The sequence below is a fragment of the Chiloscyllium plagiosum genome, chromosome 2 (assembly GCF_004010195.1).
Source record: "Chiloscyllium plagiosum isolate BGI_BamShark_2017 chromosome 2, ASM401019v2, whole genome shotgun sequence".
Taxonomy (NCBI): Eukaryota; Metazoa; Chordata; class Chondrichthyes; order Orectolobiformes; family Hemiscylliidae; genus Chiloscyllium; species Chiloscyllium plagiosum.
The window spans coordinates 112791077-112813412 of NC_057711.1; the positions used below are offsets into that span (position 1 = coordinate 112791077).

The 22336-nt window shown below is 39.8% G+C and overlaps 1 protein-coding gene across 1 annotated transcript in view; it reads right to left on the reverse strand.

The window, feature by feature from the left end:
- Positions 1-22336, reverse strand: part of ecpas (Ecm29 proteasome adaptor and scaffold) — a 114173-nt gene that overhangs the window by 71488 nt on the left and 20349 nt on the right. The window contains exons 3-8 of the mRNA XM_043716135.1: positions 21837-21953; positions 19834-19952; positions 12296-12445; positions 10404-10557; positions 6953-7092; positions 3794-3875 (exon numbers count right to left, since the gene is read on the reverse strand). Of these exons, the coding sequence (XP_043572070.1) occupies positions 3794-3875; positions 6953-7092; positions 10404-10557; positions 12296-12445; positions 19834-19952; positions 21837-21953 (762 nt within the window). The remainder of the gene's footprint in view (positions 1-3793; positions 3876-6952; positions 7093-10403; positions 10558-12295; positions 12446-19833; positions 19953-21836; positions 21954-22336) is intronic.

The window sequence follows — 22336 nt, forward strand, 5'->3', positions numbered from 1 at the left end:
TCAGAACTTTCAAGAGAGAAAACAGGAGGAGGGAAGAAAGAACACTAACCACTGACAGTGCTAAATAGACATCTATGGCTAGCAAAATACGTTGCGAACTGAAGCTGTTCAAAGCAAGCCAGTGTAGTTATACAGACAGTTACTGATTAAAGAGAGAGACATGGTGCTGAAGCTTTTCATCTTACAAGCACAAGCGCAAAAATGCCAAATTTCAAACAATCATTACAGTTTAAAATGCAAGAGAAAAGATGCTAAGTTGGCAGTTTGTCTTTGTTAACCAGAGTTTACGACCAACTTGTTCCTTTGAGGATGAAAGATAAGGATAGCGAGATTTAGGAATCTAGGATGATAAAGTATTGAAAGGTTAGTCAAAATAAAAAAGAAATCAAATGTAAGGTTTAGGAAACTGAAATCAAAACAAAACCCTTGAGAAATATAAAGGATGTAGAAAAGAACTTAAACACCAAATTAGGAGGATTAGAAAGGTCCATGAAATTGTCCTTGATAAGTAGGATTAAGGGGAATCCCAAGGCATTTTACAATTCTATTAGGAGCAAGAGGATAACTCGGGAAATAATAGGTCCACTCAGGGACAAAGGATGGCATTTATGTGTGGAGCCAGAGGAAGTGAACATGGTCCTTAATGAGTACTTCTCATCCATATTCACCGAGAAGGACACTGATGACGGTAAGATTAGGGAGGAGGTGGTGCTGGGTGTCTTGAAAAATATTAAGGTGATAAGCCCCCTAGGCCTGATGGGATCCATCTCAGGATATTGAAAGAGGTCATAGTGGAGATTGCTGAGGCTTTTTCAGAGATCTTGGTATTCTCTTTAACCACAGGTGAGGTTCAAGAAGATCAGAAAATAGAAAATGTTGCTCTCTCCTTTACGAAAGGAAACAGGGATAATCCGGGAGATTCTAGGCAAGTGAGTCTTACATCAGTGGTAGGGAAATTATTAGGGACAGGATTTACTTGAATTGGAAAAGAATGGACTTATTAGGGAGAGTCAGCATTGCTTTATGCAGGGGAGGTCTTGTCTCACAAACATGAGTTTTTTGAGGACGTGAAGATAATGATTGATGAAGGTAGGGCAGCAGATGTTGCCTACGAGGACTTTACTAAAGCATTTGACAAAGTCCTTCATGGTAGGTTGGCCCAGAAGATTAAGTTACATGGGGTCCATTTTAAGTTGGAAAATTGATATAAAATTGTCTTTGGTCACAGAGGGTAGTATTGGAAGGATATTTTTCTGACTGGAGCTCTGTAACCAGTGGTGTTCTGCAAAGATAAGTGCTGGGAGCTCTTTTGTTTGTACTTTATTTAAATGATTTGAATGAAAATGCAGGTAGTCTGATTAGTCAGTTTGCTGACACAATAATTGATGGAGTTGTGGAAAGTGAGGAAGGTTTTCAAAGGATGCAGCAGGATATACATCAATTGGAAAGTTGGACAAAGAAATAGCAGATAGAGTTCTAAGTTATGTCATAGAGTCATAGAAATGTACAAAACAGGAATACATCCTTTGGTCCAACAAGTCCATGCCTACCAGATATCCTAAAATAATCTAGTCCCATCTGCCAGCATTTGACCCATATTCCTTGAAACCCTTCCTATTCATTAACCCATCCAGATGCCTTTTAAATGTTGTAATTGTATCAGCCTCCACCACTTCCTCTGACAGTTCATTCCATGCATGCACAACCCCTTTTGTGAAAATGTTGCCCCTTAGGTCCCTTTTAAAACTTTCCCTTTTCACCTTAAACCTATGCCCTCTGAGTCTAGACTTCTCCCACTCTATTTACCTTATCGATGCCCCTAATGATTTTATAAACGTGTATAAAGGTCACCCCTCCGCCTCCAATGCTCCAGAGAAAACAGCCCCAGCCTATTGAGTCTATACCTTTAGCTCAAACCCTCCAACCTTGGTAACATCCATGTAAATCTTTTCTGAACTCTTTCAAGTTTTACAACACTCTCCCTATAGGAGGGAGACCAGAATTGCAAACAATATTCCAAAAGTAGCCTAACTAATATCCTGTATAGCTGCAACATGACCTCCCAACTCCTAACTCAATATTCTGACCAATAAAGGAAAGCATAGCAAATACGTTCTTCAATGTCCTAACCATCTGTGCCTCCATTTTCAATGAACTATATACCTGCACTCCAAGGTCCCTTTGTTCAGCAACACTCCCCGGGACCTTACCATTAAGTATATAAGCCCTGCCTGAATTGCCTTTCCAAAATGCAGCACATCACATTTATCTAAATTAAATTCCATCTGCCACTCCTTGGCCTATTGGGCCATCTGACTGAGATCCCGCTGCATTCTGAGGTGACCTTCGTCACTGTCCACTACACCTTCAATTTTGGTATCATCTGTAAACTTACTAACTATACCTCCTATTTACACATCTGAGTTCATATAAATGACAAAATGCAGTGGACCCAGAACCGATCCTTGTGATACACAACTGGTCACAAGCCTCCAGTCTGAAAAGCAACGCTCCACCACCACCCTAACCAGTTCTGTATAGTGTCATGATGATTTCAGATGATAAAATCAAAGAGGAAAGTATACAGTTAATGGCAAGACTCATAGGAGCACTGATATACAGAGGGATCTTGGGGTCAAGTTCATAGCTCCCTGAAAGTGGTAACACAAGCGAATAAGGTAGTGAGGGTGGCCTGTGGCATGCTTGCCTTCATTGGTTGGAGCACTAAGTATAAAGCTAGCAAGTCAAATGTGGCTGCATAGGATTTTGGTTCGACCACCTTTGGAGTAGTGTTTGCAGTTCTGGTCACCACACCGTAGGAAGGATGTGGAGGCTCTGAAGAGGAAGCGATATAGGTTAACCAGGATTTGCCTGGACGGGAGGTATTAGTTGTAAGGAGAGTTTGACAAGCCTGGATTGTTTTGCTAGAGCATCAGAGGCTGAGGGATAGTCTCGGAGTAGGATATAAAATTATAAGAGGTGTGCATAGGGTGAATAATTGGGAGTCTTTTTCCCAGTTTCAGAACTGCTCTGAGAAAGGGTCACTGGACCAAAAATGTAAACTCTGATTTCTCTGCACAGCTGCTGCCAGACCTGCTGAGCTTTTCCAGCAACTTCTGTTTTTGTTAGAAATGTCAATTACTTAGAGCATAAGTTTAAGGAGAGAGTGGAAAACTTAACGGAGATGGACAAGAAATTTTTTTAAAAATATGGGGTGGTAGGTGCCGGGAACATGCTACCAGGGGAGATGATAGAAGTAGAAATGTTAGTAAAGTTTAAGAGGAGTTTAGACAGACACATGAACAGGCAAGAAATACAGGGATATGAACCATGTGCAGACAGATAGAATTAGCTTTGGATGCCATCGTGGTCAGCACTGATGATGTGCCAAAGGACCTGCTTTTATGTTTTACTGGTCTATGATTGGACGGGCACTGCCATGGGGAAAGCAATAGCGCTGTTCATTTTTTAAACTGTATTTATTTGTGCAGCTTATTTCTCATTTCATCACTCCTTTGGGCTAGACTGATGAGGTGGAACAGAACAATCTTACACTCATCACCAAGATTAGTGAATTCATTCAGACACTGTCTAACAAATCGTAAGAAATCAATGTTGTAGTGTTCTTTTATGAAAGTGCTGCTTTCTTTTATGGTTGCCAACTAAATGGGCTTTGGTGCATTTAATACAATTTTTATAAAAATATTGAATACTCAGTTCCAGAGTTTTCAACTTTACAGGATGCATGGTACAGTATTTAGGAAAAATAAAGCAGCACACTAAACAAACATACCTCTTTTGTTTTCAGTGGTATGTCCCCCAGATAAATCTTGTAGAGTTTATTGACAATAATAGGATTGTTCCAGTCAATTATACTGTGAAAACATTACAAAATTAAGTTTCACATTTTTACAACTATTTGTGTCATTTCTACCACTTTGCATTAAAAAAAATCTTGGGAGATTCAACTAGCTTTCAGTGCAGCTTGTTAAAAGAATTAGAATAAAATTATCACTGGCTATACCCATGCAAATTAGGAAATTAGGAAACAAAACCAGAAGTAGCCTATAAAATCCCTTGAAGGAGAAGAAAGTGGGGACTGCAAATGCTGGAGATCAGAGTACAGTGTGTGGTGCTGGAAAAGCACAGCCGGTCAGGCAGCATTCGAGGAGCAGGAGAATCGACAATGAAGGGCTTATTGCCCAAAACGTTGATTCTCCTGCTCCTAGGATACAGCCTGACCAGCTGTGCCTTTCCAGCACCACACTCTTGACCATACAATCCCTTGACCCTACTCCATCATTCAACAGGATCACGGCTCGTCTTCTACCTCAATTCCCTTTCCATACACTATTCCCATATTCCCAATGCTTTTAATACTTAGAAATCTATCAATCTCTGTCTTAGCATACTTGTTTATGCTAACCTTTCCTTTTTACAACCATTGAAGTTTTTACAGTTTGTTTTTTTATGTTTTTCACTAGTTTACTTTAATATTTAATTTCTCTTTTTTCAACTTCTTGGTCTACCTTTGTTATTCTAAAATGCTTCCAAACTTGTTTGGCAACTTTAGAAGTGTCCGTCTTTGATGTAATAAATTTTTAACATTTATCATTGGCCACAGTTAGATGAGGTTTCCACTTATATTTCTGTGCCTCAGAGAAGGTTGCATTTGTTCTGAATCATAGATTATTTTTAAAAATATTAACCACAGCCTCCCATTGAAACTTCTCAATCTATTATAACCAACTTGTCTCTCACTTCTTTAAAGTTCTGTTGCTTAGATTTAAGACCCTAGTTTAGGATTACATCACTTTCACATTTAATGGAATGGCCTATCATATTATGATGACTCGACAGGAAAGATTCCTTTACACCAAAGCTATTAATTAGCCTTTTCTCATTGCATAATACTAGATCTAACATAACCTGTTCTCTAGACGATACCTCAATGTACTGTTCCAGAAAACAGTCGCATATCTATTCCAGGAATTCACCCTCCACAGCATTAATGCTGATTAGATTTACCAAGTCTGTATGTGGATTGGTGCCAACTGTAATTATTGCATTACACCTTTTACATGTATTTGCAATTTCTTCATTTATACCATTCTCTACTTTGCCACTACCATTTGGTGATCTGTCAATAACTCCCATCAATGTTAGCTGTCCCTTACAAAAACAGAAATTGCTGGAAAAGCTCATCAGATCTGGCAGTATTTGTGGAGAGAAATCAGAATTAACGTTTTGGATTGAGTTACCCTTCCTCCACTCGATGCAAAATGTTAACTCTTGATTTCTCCACATATGCTACCAGACATGCTGAGCTTTTCCAGCAATTTCTGTTTTTGTTCTGATTTACCACATTTCGTAGTTCTTTTTATTTAGCTGTCCCTTAAGGTTTCTTAACTCCACCGAAACAGATTCCACTTCTTGATCTTCTAATCCAAGATCCTCTATCATTTCCATACTGATCTAATCCTTTACTAACAGTACTAACTCACCTTTTTTATCCTGCCCATTTTGAATGCCAAATACCTGTGACCGTTCAGTTTCCAACTTTGGCCAGTTTGCAGCCATGTCTCTGTCATTCAACCATAATCGTTTAATTATGGAACATTAACTAATTTGTTGTAAACGTTGAGTGGATTCAGATAGAATGAGTTTTGTTATGCCTTCACATTTTTCAGTATTTTGATCATATTTATTTCTATCGCTTTCTGATTTCACTTGTTATTTTCCTTCCTATCATCAGCAATTTGTTTTACTCTCTGAATTCTCTCTGAGTTTCCAACACTTTGCCAAGCTAGTTTACACACTCCCTGTGCAGCACTACCAAATCTTCCAGCAAGGAAATTGGCCCCAACTCACTGGAGGTGCAAACTTTCTACAATGTACAGTTACAACTGTCTCAGAACTTGTCCTAATGCCTCAGAAATCTAAAGTCCTTTCTTCTGCATCATCTCTCCAGGCTTGTGGTCACTTGATCTATCTTATTTCTGTACTCAACGAATGTAATAACTATTGTGAAGAGGGCAGTATGCTTTGAAATGATTCAAGAATGTTTTGCATTTTTGAATTATTCAGTTTATAAACAAGGTACTATGCAATTAAAGTTTATCGTACAAAATCAAATTACGTTAAGACAACACAGCAGTTGCAAAAACTGCCATTGCCAGCTTTTGATCTATTGTTTATGTTGTTCTACATTACTGATGCAAAGAATAAGGACATAGCTAAAAAAGTTGACCAGTCTGTATCTGACACACTGCATCATGTACAATAAACTGAACCACCATTCTCCACCCACTGGATTACTAAACTTAACTTTTGTGGTGCTCATTCAGTTCTGATTTACTGCACCTCTGATTTCCATCACTCTACCAATGGAGGCCAATTTACTAGGCCTTGATCTCTGGAACTCCCTCTGTAAACCAGTCCTGTCTCTCCTCCTTTAAGAGGCTTTTGAAAAACTTCCCTCTTTGATCAAGCTTTTGGTAACCTGCCATGAAATCTCCAAGTGTCAAATTTTGTTTGATAACACTCCGAATGATGTTCCTCAGGAAGCGTTACAACATAAAAGGTTCTTCATAAATGTAAGTTATTTTGTTTAGATCCAGCTCTAGAGTGCAGACTGGCTTCTCAGAGATAAACCAAAATTGGGATCGTGCACACAAGCTGCAACATCTTTGCTTTTAGCCAACTTTAGAATGGTATTGATTACAAGCTGAACATGCCCATGAAGCAGTGATTGTGGACAACTTGTCCAGACAGAAGATGAAGAAAAAAACTAGTTGTACGCTTGCAGCCCATTACAAAAAAAAGTAGACGACTTTCAGACATCAACTTAATGTCTATCAAAAGAAGCTAGATAAACATACAGGTACTCAAAAGAGTTGATATTAGGTATCAAGTCTAAAAGACTTTGAAAGGTCTAAGTGCTATTTCTTACCTTTGCATGCTTTTCACCTCCATATCTGCAGCGGTTGCTACGCTGTGCCGAGTATCACTTGATGCTACCACAAGGTGAACAATTGCTTCATTTTCTGGTATATGTTCCGCTTGAATGAACTTCACAATTCCCAATTTGCACTATGTTCAGATATTAATTAGGATTAATAAGCTGTTTTCCTTCCAATCCTCAAATCATTTCAAAAAATGACAAGGTTATCATGTTTAATAAGATTGTCAATATTTAATTGCTCAATCTCAGAAAGTGAAAATCATCATAATCCCAGAGGACCACAGGCTGTTCTCTCATTAGAGAGAGATGGTGAGTTTAAACTGTGGGTCACCACACCTCGGGTGAAGAGCGTGATTCAGAATACAGGGCACTCATGGTGACTTCAGTTAATACAGGGATTGAACCAGAGCTCTTATGCTAACTAAACACTCTAAAGTAAAAGCTATTCATTTTAATGTTTTAAAACCGTATACCTATATTACTAAAAGTCTGATGTCTGCCCCAACGTCCTCTCTGTACCACTGAACTCTTTCTTCTCATGCTTTCACCATATTTTCCGTTAATTCTCCTTCGTTCTCTCATCCCTACCAGGTTAGGAACTCCTGTTCCACTTCTATAACTGAAATAACACACATAGTTGTTGTTCCATTACTTGGCACAACCCTTGCAACTATATCTTAACCTTTTTAGAGTTTATCTTTTCTTGCAGGTAGATTTAATTATTTTTAATTTAGTTATTGGTACATTATAATTTAAATATATTATATATTTAGACACTGTTCCTCCCACTCCCAATCTTCCCGTACACTCTAATTTTGTGCACTTGAACCAGCTCTCTTCTCTGCGGAATTAAACTGAATTAAGTAAAAATAAAATCTAGAATAAAGATTAGCATCAGTAATAGAGATTGCGTAACCAATGAATTATCTTTAAAACCTAACTGATTCACAAATGTACTTTTAGGGAAGAAAATCTGCTGTCCTTATACTATCTCGCTTTTGTGTGACACCACAACAACATGGATAACTGAAATGGCCTTATCAAACCACTCAGTGGATTTTTAAGGTGACTCACCACCACTTTGCAATTGGTAATAAATATTGGCATCAGCAATGAACCACTCTCAATAATAAACTTTTAAAAATGCATGAAAACGATCAGCATTGTATAACATTCCAGCTTCTGTTGGGGAAGATGCCTAAGCATCTCCCACATCGAATGCAGACTCAGGAATTTATAATGGAAACAAATGACAGACTAGATAACTTTATAGGAGGGACACTCGGACCAACCAACCCAACCACCCTGTGGCTCAACATTTCAATTCCCCCTCCCACTCCACCAAGGATATGCAGGTCTTTGGACTCCTCCATCGCCAGACCACAACAAAACGACGGTTGGAGGAAGAGCGCCTCATCTTCCACCTAGGAACCCTCCAACCACAAGGGATGAACTCGGATTTCACCAGTTTCCTCATTTCCCCTCCCCCCACCTTGTCTCAGTCTAATCCATCGAATTCAGCACCGCCTTCCTAACCTGCAATCTTCTTCCCGACCTCTCCGCCCCCACCCCAGTCTGACCTATCACCCTCACCTTGACCTCTTTCCACCTATCACATTTCCGACGCCCCTCCCCCAAGTCCCTCCTCCCTACCTTTTATCTTAGCCTGCTGGACAAACTTTCTTCATTCCTGAAGAAGGGCTTATGCCCGAAACGTCGATTCTCCTGTTCCCTGGATGCTACCTGACCTGCTGCGCTTTTCCAGCAACACATTTTCAGCTCTAGATAACTTTATATGCAGACTGAACTACAGGTGTACATTTTGGTCTAATTATCCCCTGCCTTTTAATGGACGCTAATTATAAGAAGATTGTAGACCCTTTAAATCAATAGCAATCATACATTTGCATTCAGGTTGCTGCTAATTCTAAGATCACCATGGACAATCAAATCCCAACAACTAACCAATTTTTTTCTGACTGCTGTATCGCACCTGTCATAAATGTAAAGGCAGCAGATATTTAATTTGAGGCCGAGTACAAGTTATCCCATCTTTAAATGGGGCAATGTTCTGTTTAGCATTGCCAGACTTTACAGACATATGTACAACTTTCTGGAAGGCAAATAACCAGACTGACTGGTTTGCAGACTGCTCCAGTTTTGCAAATGCATGTTATGAAGAGAAGGAAAGGAATCTCTGGAGACTTCTTTAGTTCCACTAACTTTATAGTCATAGAGATGTACAGCACGGAAACAGTCACTTCGGTCCAACTCGTCCATGCCAACCAGATATTCCAATCCAATCTAGTCCCACCTGCTAGCACCCGGCCCATATCCCTCGAAACGCTTCCTATTCATATACCCATCCAGATGCCTTTTAAATGTTGCAATTGTACTAACCTCCACCACTTCCTCTGGCAGCTCATTCCATACACATACCACCCTCTGCGTGAAAAAGTTGTCCCTTAGGTCTCTTTTATATCTTTCCCATCTCATCCTAAACCTATGCCCTCTAGTTCTGGACTCCCCCACCCCAAGGAAAAGTTATGCATCCTATCCATGCCCCTCAAGATTTTATAAACCTCTATAAGGTCACCCCTCAGCCTCCGAAGCTCCAGGGAAAACAGCCCCAGCCTATTCAACCTCTACCTATAGTTCAAATCCTCCAACCCTGGCAACATCCTTGTAAATCTTTTCTGAACCCTTTCAAGTTTCACAACATCTTTCCGATAGAAAGGAGACCAGAATTACATGCAATATTCCAACAGTGGCCTAACCAATGTCCTGTACAGCCATAACATGACCTCCCAACTCCTGTACTTAATAGTGATCAATAAAGGAAAGCATACCAGACACCTTCTTCACTATCCTATCTACTTGCAACTCCACTTTCAAGGAGCTATGAACCTGCACTCCAAGGTCTCTTTGTGCGGCAACACTCCCTCGGACCTTGCCATTAAGTGATTAAATCCTGCTAAGATTTGCTTTCTCAAAATACAGCATCTCACATTTATCTAAATTAAACTCCATCTGCCACTCCTCAGCCCATTGGCCCATCTGATCAAGAGCCCGTTATAATCTGAGATAACCTTTATAAATCAAATTTACTTCATAAATCAGTCAACAATTCAGCAGCATACGTTGCAGTAATGCAGAATGTTTTAAATCAATTCCTCTGCTCTGTTAGTAAGGACTAGCAACACAATAACAAACAGAAACGTTATTTCTTTTTGGTGAGTAAACAGATTTAAAATGTGAAAAGGAATTTTTCAACCATAGCACATCTTATGATAATTTCAAATTATTGATTTGCAAAATTGAAAGACTGGTTGTAATGCATATTCTATTAATGCTAACATATTTCAAGATTTATTAAATGATCAAAAATTAAAATACTTCATGCTGTAATTTAATTGATCTTCACCACAAATTCTATTACCTGTTCCAGCTGTTCAGGCGTCCATGGGTTATCACCAACAACACGCTTGGCTGCATAGGAACTCATGCCAGGTGGTGGCTGAGCAATACCACCACTACTGACACCTTGTTGTGGGCTCTGGTTCGGACGATTTTGAGGCTCACTCAACACAAACCTAAAACAGGAACCAAATATAAAATGCAACAAAACCCACTTATTTCTAGTAGCATTGTTACAATATTTCCATCTACAATCATCATTGCAAAAGAACCACACAGACCTATTTAAATTCAATAAGCAACTTTAACCATTTTACAAGATGTTCACTGATTTCAACAAAAAAATTTATACAAGCACATTTCAATGACAACTGGATTTTCCCAAAGCTTTTTTCCTATAGCTTATGTGGAGCCACTACGATAAATGCTCAACAAATTGGACTGTGCCCTCTTGTATCAAAACAAAACCCTCAAATTCCTCCTACCATACAATGCCCAAAATACAGATCTTACAGCCCAATCAAGCTCACAAATGTTTTGAGTGTGCCCACATGATACGCGGCAAAGATACTGAAGGCCACTGACCAATTGAGTGCAATAACCCAAACAAAATACCTGCTTCCAATATACATTCACATATCTGTACCATATATGTCATACTAGGTTTTGCACAGAAAACGTCAGTTGATCTACTGGGACACTAATGGAGAACACAACTACAGCAACCCTACCTATGACCCAAAAGAGTTTTCTTTTGCTCAAGAGAGCTTTTAGTTACAATGGAAATACAAGGGATTGAATAAAAGAGAATTACAGCAGTGGAGGCAATTCTGCTTATGTCTCTACTGACTCTTTGAAACAAGAGCTGCATTAGCTTCATATCTTTGTTTTTTCCTATCATCCCTCATCCTTAAATGGCTGTTCAAATGCCTTTTAAAATTACTTTGAAATTAGCTTCCACTACACTCCAGACCACAGTGACATTTCTAATTTTCCCTCCACCAATTCTGAATCATTGTCTTTTTGTTACAGACATGCTTGCCGGATAGAATTGGTTCCCTTCTATTTCACTAAAGCCTCTCAGCATCTTGAACAATCTCTATGAAGTCTAGCAACCTTCTCCATTCCAAGGAGAACTTTACCACCTCTCTTCTCAAATTCATTGCGTACACCTTGGTAAAGCTTCTCTACACCACCTCCTCGACCTTTACATCCTGAAGAATGATGCCCAAAATTGTCCATCTGAAGTCTAACAGCAGTAACAGAGCTGGGTCTCCAGATTCGATGCCGATTCAGAAAATCTCATGAAGATTCACACACCAGTTCTGTTGCTTGAACTGTGTGACAAGGAATATTGTCACATGGAATTGAGAACCATAACTACCATTACTTTGTACAAAAAGACTGTGAAAGCACTATATTGTAGTAAATCTGACATCCATTTGATCCAACAATTTCTCCAAGCTTCCTGGTGACTAACAAGACAATTTGGCGAGAAACTGTGACTTATTACCAGGGTTCCTGTTTCTCCACCACTCAACAGCAGAAAGACATAATTCGCCATCAGCAGCATTCTCAAACTTGGAAATATATTTTTAAATTATTCTTCTCAGTAGCATTGTACAAGTAGAATTGTGAAAAGAACTGACATGTTTAATTATGAGCCTAGTACTGAATCAATTTAATCTTCTTTCAATGAATGAACCTATTCTTATGGATCAACTATGCCAAATAGCCTATGCTTAAATTCAGACTAATTACAGTGTTGAAAAACAATACTGTTCAAATGCAAGATATTGAAATATTTTGTAGAACATAAGAAGAAAACAGAAGTTGTGGAGAATATGTCTTTGCTTTCTAGAACCGTACTAACAGACTTCATTCGGGTAGAAGGAAGAACCTTTATATACATACCCATAAGGCATCAATAAAACGTCCAACATAAAGTCTAACAACTGCTGAACAATTTTAGGTTTCTCCCCCAAGTTGAAAATTGATGTTCCTTTGGTTTTCTCTGGTGGATATTTCACGTGATACAATGCTGGAATTAGCAACTGCATTAGGCTAGAAGACAAAGATTTTGATCTGATTTGTATCAATCCAAAAGATAAGTATAAAAGTTTACTTTTAAGGTGTAGCAAATGCATTTAAACTTTAAAAATTAGTGCAATATTTCAGTCTAACTGTTTTCAAATTTATTTTATAAAGCTCTTTGAAAAATGCTGAAGATCTATCCATACTCTGTCATTCACGCAGACTGTCTTTCATAATCACACTCTCTCAGACACACACACACACACACTCACCACACTCCTACCCATGCATAGCACTGTCATTTCTATGTTTTAAACCTTCACAAAATTTAAATCTTACAAACTTGTAAGTTGTTTATTCTTGGTTAATGAACTATCATGTGGATTGCATTGACAAATTGAGTTTTTTGTCATGTGCATCATTACGGAGTTGTAACTACCAAAAATAAGATTATGTGGATTTACATCCTTGGTCATTTGTCAGTAGCTTCTCAAACAAAGACACTATGAGAATTCAGCAGCTGATATATACTGTTTGAATTGTTACAATTGTTAAAATGGACTACTACTATTGAATTTATATCATTTGACTTTAATACAGGTGACTTGCATAAATTAAAAATGACTTTGAAAGGTCACTGACTGCAAGTGAGTGTTGTGATCACTTAACAAACTCCAGCAACCCACATGGAATGTACAAAACTGGCACTACTAGAAATACTGTTTTAAACAGGGAGCTCTGAAATCCAGTGAAGCACTAAGAGGTTTGCATCTTATTTTACTTGCAACTACATGATACATGTTCACATATTGGGAGCAGGTTATGTGTGAAGAGTTCAGTTTAAAAAAGGCAAGGCAGTTATACTTGGAACACATGATGTGGAGGTGCTGGTGTTGGACTGAGGTGGACAAAGTCAAAAATCACACAACACCAGGTTATAGTCCAACAGGTTTTTTTGGAAGTACTAACTTTCACAGCACTGTTCCTTCATCAGGTAGCTGTGGAGCAGGATCATGAGAACAGAAGTTGTAGCAAAAGTTCACAGTGTCATGCAATTGAAATAATATATTGAACAAGCCTAGATTACTGTGAAGTATTGTATCTTTTAGAATGGGTTGCAGGTTTCAGTTCATTAATATGTAAACCCCAGAACTTCTTTTAAGTCACATTCTTGAGATAACTTTTGATTTTATATAAAAAAAGGTGACAGCTCAGACAATGTATGAAAGCTGTGAGATTAGAGTATGTCTGTATCCCAATCTTGAGTCAGACTAGCTCTATTTCCTAAGCAGGAATTTATAAAATGTTATATGGACTGACTGCCTGCAGATTGCGTGTTTTTTGAGCAAAAATAGATTGTACCTGCAAACACAATTCTGCAAATGCAAATTCATCCCATAGACTTGTGAGAGTGTGAGAGCGCTTGATAATGTGTGAGAGAGACTCTAACGGAGTATAAGCCTGTGAGAGGATGTGTGCATGGTTGAGTGCGTGTGGGGGTGTATGTGTGTATATCTGAGAGAGAGCCTGCATGAGTGAATGAATATGTGTGTGTGTCGTATGTGCGTGAGAGAGCGAGCGAGAGTGAGAGAGAATGAGAGCGAGAGAATGTATAGTGTAGTGAGGTCACCTCTAGCGTGACATGAACCCAAGGTCCCAGTTGAGCCCATCCTCATGGGTACTGAACTTGGCTATCAGCCTCTGCTCAGCCACTGTGTGTTGTTGCATATCCCAAAGGAGCATGCTTATCCAAAGATCCGAAGCTGAATGTCCCTATCCGCTGACGTGTTCCCTGCCTGGGGGTGGGGGGATCATCCCTGTCTGGACAATTGTTGCTCAGAGTCCATTCATCCGTTGTCATAGTGTCTGTTTGGTCTTGCCAATGTACCATGCCTCGGGGCATCCTTGCCTGCAGAGTGAGAGATAGACAATGTACCTGCTGTTTACATGGTGGATGGTGCCCCCATGTGTAATGGAGGTAGCCGTGCCAACACTCTGATACATCTTGCAGTGGTTGCCATGACAGGGTTGTACACTGTTGTAGTCAATGTTGTCCTGAAGGCTGGGCAGTTTGCTGTGAAGAATGGTCTGTTTAAGGTTTGGCAGTTGTTTAAAGATGAGAAGTGGAGACTTAGGGAAGGTCTTGGTGAGGTGCTCATCCTCATCGATAATGCATTGCAAGCTACAAAGAACGTGGTGTAGTTTCTCTGCTTCTAGGAAGTATTGGACAACTAAGGGTACGCTATCGGTTGCGTCCCATGTCTGTCTCCTGAGGAGGTCACTACGGTCTCTCGCTGTGGCACATCGGAACTGGCAATCGATGAGTTGTGCTTCATACCCTGTTCTTATGAGGGCAGTGTTCAGCATCTTCAGATGTTCATCGCATTCCTCCTCATCTGAACAAATCCTGCATATGCATAGGCTTGTCCATGGCAGATGGCAATTTTAAATATGTTTAGGGTGGAAGCTAGTGAAGTGCAGCATCGTGAGGTTAACCGTGGCTTTGCGATAGGGTAAGGTACTGAGGTGCCCGTCCTTGATGGAGACACGTGTCCCCAAGAATGAGACAGATATTAAAGAGTAGTCCATGGTAAGTCTGATGGTGGGATGAAACCTGTTGATATCACTGTGCAGTTGTTTCAGTGACTCCTCACCATGGATCCAGAGGAAGAAAATGTTGTCAATATACATGGTGTGTAGTTAGTTGGAGGTCCTGTGCAGCAATGAAATCTTATTCAAACTTGTGCATGAAAATGTGGGCATATGGGGCTGCAAATTTAGTCTCCTTGGTGTTCCTTGTGTATGGATAAAGAACTGCTTGTCAAAGGTGAAAACGTTGTGATCGAGGATGAAGTGGATGAGTTGTAGGTTGGTGCTCAGAGATTGGCAGTTGTTGGTATTGAGTTCAGAGGCCATTGCCGCAATGCCATCATTGTGGGGGATGCTGGTGTAGAGTGGCGAAACATCCATTGTGACAAGGAATGTTCCTGGTTCGTGGGTGCTGAGATTCTGTAAGAAATCTGACTGGTTGCGACAGAAGCTGGGGATCCCTTTACAAGGGTTTCAAGATGCCCTCAATATAGCCAGAGAGGTTCTCACACAGGGTTCCGTTGCCTGACACAATGGGACAACCAGGTGTGTTGGCTTTGTGTATCTTTGGAGGCAGTAGAAGCCCCTTCCGCATGACGTGTGTGGGATGAGAGTGCGTACGGTACCCTGAAGGACTGGTTCAAAAGTCTTGATCAATATGTTCAGTTCATTGGTGTGTTCTTTGGTCGGATCTGCTGGTAGTTGCCTGTGGTCTTTCTGGTTGTTCAGTTGTCAGTACACTTCCATGCAGTAGTCCATTCTATTCTGAAAGACAATAGCGCCCCCTTTATCTGCTGGTTTGATGACAATGTTGCTATTGATTTTGAGAGTATGGATGGTTTTGCACTGTGATCGGGTGATGTTTTGCTCTACCTTGTGGGAGTGGAAGATGAATCTGACATTTACACATTATCTGACAGTTTGAGCATACATGTCAAGCCCAGGATAGTGGCCCTCTAGAGGAGTCCAAATCGACTCCTCCTTTGGTCGCTTCACTATGGATCTCTCTGATGACTGTTCTGGTTCGTTGGTTGTCTCTTGGGATCGCTGCTCATATCTTGGAAGAACTCCCAGAGTGTAATTCGTCTGATGAATTCCTCCTTATCACTTTTTAAAAAATAAAACCTTAAGTTATCTCGAGAATGTGACTTAAAAAGAAGTTCTGGGATTTACATATTAATGAACCGAAACCTGCAACTCATTCTAAAAGATCAAAGATTTAGCAGCAATCTAGGTTTATTCGATACATTGTTTCAATTGCATGACACTGATCTTTTGCTATAAATTTTGTGTCATATGATACTGCTCCACAGCTGCCTGAAGGGCAGCACTCTGAAAGCTAGTACTTTCAAATAAACCTGTTGGACTACAACCTGGTGTTGTGTGATTTTATACTTGGAATATACAAATAAGCCACATTTCAGTAGCTTGATTTGAGAAACAAAAACAAAAAGGATACTAAAAGCGCTTCTCTCCCTCTCGATCTCAGAAACCAAAATTATGAGAAAGCGATATTGAGAAAATAATTTTTACCAAGAAATCCAGATTCTCTGCAAGCTTCACCATTCTAGAGGAAGCAGGACAACTGATGAAACTTTGGGGTCTCGAATTCACTCTCGCAACTCAAGAATTCTTAAAAACTGCCTGTACCTTCCTGTCCTGACACCCTTCTCCCCACTGTTCTTTTTAAGCTTATTACCTGTGTTGTATGTATGTGTTTGATGAATTTTAACTTATTTTTTGCTAGCTTAATATATAATAAAACTCCATTCTCTTTCACTCAACAAAACCTCTTCATTTTGATCTGGTTAACTAAGTTAAATTGAAGTGTGATACTTATGCTTGAAAACTAAATAAAAATATGTGTGACCAATGGAGGGCTTGTTAAAAAATTTAGAGGGGAACAGATTACCCCATCTAGCCTTGTTGCAACAATGTACAAGTAAATGACAGCTCATAAGGCACATTAGGGACTTGATATTTAAGAATACTACAACCCTCTGACCCTGGGCTGAAAATGTGTTGCTGGAAAAGCGCAGCAGGTCAGGCAGCATCCAAGGAGCAGGAGAATCGATGTTTCGGGCATGAGCCCTTCTTCAGGAATTTGACCTTCTGACCCTGGTCAAACTAATTTTAATCATAAATACAAATTTAGTCTGTGATAAATTAATACAAACTACATCCATAATATTGTTACTGCCAATCTGGACAAACTTAAAGGTAATTCATCAATATTGATATCTATTAACATCCTGGTCTCCAGAGTATAAAAATACTCAGAAATACTCAAGTGGAGAAGAAATATACAAGAATAGTAACAGCAATGAGATAGGACAGCTATCAGGAAAAACTTACTTTTCTTAAAAAGAAAAGGAAAGACTTAGGTGACCTGGGGCCCTCTTGTGACAAAGTGGCAGTGTTCCTACCCCTGGACTAGGAGGCCTGGGTTCAAGTCCCACCTGCTCCAGAAATGTGTAATAACATCTCTGAACAAGTTGATTAGGTTAAAAAAAAGTAGCCATCTTTAAAATTATGAATCGGTTCGGTAAATTGACGTGGTGAGCACATTCCCACTTATGGGCAAAACAAATAGCAAATTACCATGAATGCTGGGAAACAATCCTGGAGTTCTGACAAAAGATCATCAAACCAAAATGTTAACTTTGTTTTTCTCTCCACAAATGCTCTCAGTTCTAATGCTTTTTTCCAATACTTCCTGTTTTATATTTTGTTAATATTCATTGAAAGGAAGAAACAGCTTTAACTTTAGATACTTCCATGTCAACAAAGTCTGCAGAGGGTGACAAATTATAAATAAGAGCGAATCAAATTTTTTTGTGGTATTAGATGAGGAAAGACTTCTGGGTAAGCTACCTGTTACTCTAGAGCAAAACAACAGGATTTAAAAAAAATATTTCTGCCTGAATATGGAGATGACAATTTCTTTTAACATATAATCAGATAGATGACAACTTTGACAACACAGTAGCAATGTCTGAGTCAAGGTTATGCGCACTGGCTATAATGGGGTAAAAGTACTATCAACAATTATGGTTTTATATTCACGTAGTAAGCCAGATAATTATTCCATAGTTGGTAAACTGTGATGTCGCCTTAATATCTGTGATTGGGGCATTGACCATTGTATGCTTCATGGTCTATTCTGACTGACTATAATCGCACACTAGAAACACTTTTTTAATTTAACTATCGACAAAGCCAAGTTAACGCTCATACAGCCCTAGAGATGACATTAAAATTTTAAAACATCTATGGCTTTTTATATAGCAACATTCCAACAGTTTTATGGGTTGACGGCACAGGGTGAAAAGTTAGAAAATATAAAACCTAGATTATAAAGTAAATTTTGAGAAGTTTTTTGTTTCAGTAGATAGAAAGTGAAATAATTTTTGAGGAGACAATTTTTACATATAACTCGATGTAATTTTTATGGTCCTAAAACAAAAATGCATAGGTTTGCAGCAATTATCTCAAACTGAAAGTTGAAGGTTTGTCAAAGATCACTGGTGACAGCAATCACTTGTTAGAATGATGCCTAGGAAATTCAATATCATAGGTGATGGATTGTGGGTCCTTGCTTGGTTGATGAGCTTGATCCTAGAATTGCATCCTCAAGTGATTGCTGTCACCAGTGATCACTGACAAACCTTCAACTTTCAGTTTGAGATAATTGCTGCAAGTCTATGCATTTTTGTTTTAGGACCACAAAAATTACATCGAGTTATATGTAAAAATTGTCTCCTCAAAAATTATTTCACTTTCCATCTACTGAAACATTTGGCAGATCCACCCCACCAACCTCCGCATGCATCACATCATCCTCCGCTACTTCTGCCACCTACAAACAGACCCCACCACCAGAGAAATACTTCCCTCCCCACCTCTATCAGCGTTCTGGAGAGACCATTCCCTCTGCGACGCCATCATCAGGTCCACGCTCCCCACCAGCCAACACACCACTCCTGGCACCTTCCCCTGCCACCGCAGGAACTGCAAAACCTGCGCCCACACCACTCCCCTCACCTCTGTCAAAGGCCCTAAAAGATCCTTCCGCATCCGACAGAAATTTACCTGTACCTCCACCAATGTCACCTACTGTATGTGCTGCACCCAAACTGATCTCCTCTACACTGGGGAGACAGGACGCTAACTTGCAGACCGTTTCAGAGAATATCTCTGGGACACCCACCTACCTACCAAGCCCACTGCCCCATGACTAAACACTTCAACTACCCCTCGCCCTCCATCAAGGACATGCAGGTCCTGGGCCTCCTCCATCGCCAAACCCTTGCCACTCCACGCCTGGAGCATGAACGCCTCACATTCTGCCTTGGGACCCTACAAACATATGGTATCAAGGTGGATTTCAAAGGTTTCCTAATTTCCCCTCCCCACACATTATCCTTGTCCCAAGTCACCAAACCCCACATTATCTCAGTCCCAAGCCACCAACTCGGTACCGCCCTCCTGACCTGTCCATCACCATTCCCATCTATATGCTCCATCCTCCTCTCCGACCTACCACCTTCTCCCTCATCTTTATCTACCTATCGCTTTCTCAACTACCATCCCCCCCCAAGCCCACATTCATACATTCATCCAAGGAAGTTGAAAACACTGAAGGCAATGCTTCCTTATGCTTCTATTTTCATTAGTATTAGTATCAGTCCAAGGAATTTCAATGAAATAATTAATCCTCTTCAAAGTACTTTCATAATGCTGACATTAAATCTTTCCAACCAAGATACTTTTTCTGACAGTCAAGTCTCCAACTATAACGTGCAATGCTGCAATGATGAATACTGCACCTGTCTTGCTGCGGCTGAGGCTTGCTTTCCATTGCGGTAACCAAGGATGGTGCTAATTCACATTGTTTCTCCACTGATAAACGGGGATATCCCATCTTGATATATATTATTGTAAAATTCTGGGATGTGCAAAACAACACAATTTGTTAAAGAGCATTTTATAAAAGCATTTTGTAAGGATTCAATGTTTGTGAGAAGATTTGTAGCTCGGGTGCTCGTTGTTGTGGTTCTGTTTGCCGAGCTGGGAATTTGTGTTGCAGACGTTTCGTCCCCTGTCTAGGTGACATCCTCAGTGCTTGGGAGCCTCCTGTGAAGCAATTCTGTGATGTTTCCTCCGGCATTTATAGTGATTTGTATCTGCCGCTTCCGGCTGTCAGTTCCAGCTGTACACTGCAGTGGTCGCTTTATTGGGTCCAGGTCGATGTGCTTATTGATTGAATCTGTGGATGAGTGCCATGCCTCTAGGAATTCCCTGGCTGTTCTCTGTTTGGCTTGTCCTATAATAGTAGTGTTGTCCCAGTCAAATTCATGTTGCTTGTCATCTGCGTGTGTGGCTACTAAGGATAGCTGGCTAGACAGGGGATGAAACGTCTGCAACACAAATTCCCAGCTCGGCGAACAGAACCACAACATTTTGTAAGGAGTATGATACCATGTTGATAAACTTTTCTTGAATGTAATAAGTATCATAGTCACCCCACTACAAAGAGTTATAAATGAGTAGTAAAGAAGAACTGCTCTTTTCCATAGAGTCCAAGCAATCTCACTTCCAAAAATTGCAATAATGACAAGAAACTAAACTTTAAAAAAAAATCTGCTGGCAAATAAGGCCAGCATCAGGTGTCCCCAAGTCAGGGATATCACAAGCATTAACCTCAAGCCCAAAGTAAAACCACTGGGTCAATGATAACCGAACTGCTCTTTTCCATAGAGTCTAAGCAATCTCACTTCCAAAAATTGCAATAATGACAAGAAACTAAACTTTTAAAAAAAATCTGCTGGCAAATAAGGCCAGCATCAGGTGTCCCCAAGTCAGGGATATCACAAGCATTAACCTCAAGCCCAAAGTAAAACCACTGGGTCAATGATAACCATCAAATTTTCTCCCTGTCACTTCTCTAATTTCCTTCCTTTTTTACAAAGTTCATTCGTGGGCATCACTGATAACTATTTGTCCACCACTGGTAAACATGGGTGACTTTTTTCTGGGTATAGTCCCTCTGTTGCCAGTAACCTCTGGTGGCGAACCACAGAAATACCATAAAACACAAAGGTCATTTGCCCCATTGTCTCTGTGCTGGCTCTCCAAAGGAGCAAACAGGACTGCATTCCTTGCAGTTATTCTTCACTTAAAAATGAAGGCACTTATATTGGAAGGCTATTTGACTGCAGAGGGAATACCTGCTGAATCCAATCACATTCACAACCAACACAAGAACACTAAAATTAGGAATAGGCCCTTGTGCTTGAGTCAGATTTGCCTTCATTTAAGACCACGGTTAATCTGATTATGGTCTCAACTCCAACCCCACATCCCCATCGCATTACCCTCGATTCCTTTGTTGATCATCAAGCTATTGAACATAGCCTTGAATGTATTCAATTATCAAGCCTACACTGCTCCTGGGGAAGAGAATTCTACACAATAATAAACCTTTGAGAGAAAAGCATTCTCCTCACCTTTGTCTTAAATAGAAAATCCCTCATTTTTAAACTGTGTCCCCTAGTTCTAGGCTCCTCCTTGAGGGAAATATCCTCTCAGCATCCATCCTGTCAAATGCTTTTATGCACCTGATGTTGATGTAACCAATTATTTCAACATTTTTTAAACATCTATAATATATAAATTAGGGAGGTTACATTTCCTCTAATTTCCCCAGCTGCTGCACAGACCTTTGTAATTGGTGTGCAGCAGCAGCTGGAGAAAGCCTAAGTGAGTGTGTTGGCACAATGATCAGTGATCATGGACCTTCGAAGCGGATGAGTGGCTGGTAGTTACTCACTGTGACGAAGGAAACAGCAGCAGGATCCTGATACTGAACCAATAGTGTTTCCACTGGTAATTGAATTTTAGGTCGACTCTTAATACGCTTGTTGAGATGAACTAACAGTTCCATGACCTGAATTTGAAAACAGAGAAGCTGCTTAATTTACTGTAACTATTACTTGTATGTACATAAAACATTTGCTTCGTACACAAATTTAAAAAACCATTGTTTCTAGCTCTATCTGTTGATGGGAGTGGGACTAGATACTGTTACTGTTTCAAACTTACTGACGAATAATGTTCAACATAAAAGCCATAGCTTTGCACAAACTGAAATCATAAGTTGCATTTAGGAACGGGTACAATCAAATAATTTTTATATTGAAAATGATTTTTATTGAAAGGGTTGAAAGCATACAAGATGGCTGAATAGTTTGATAAATTTTCATAAACTGAAAACTGCAAAGTCATAAGAAAGGAGCCGGCTGTCTGGGTGCAGCCCACAGACAAAGTTCG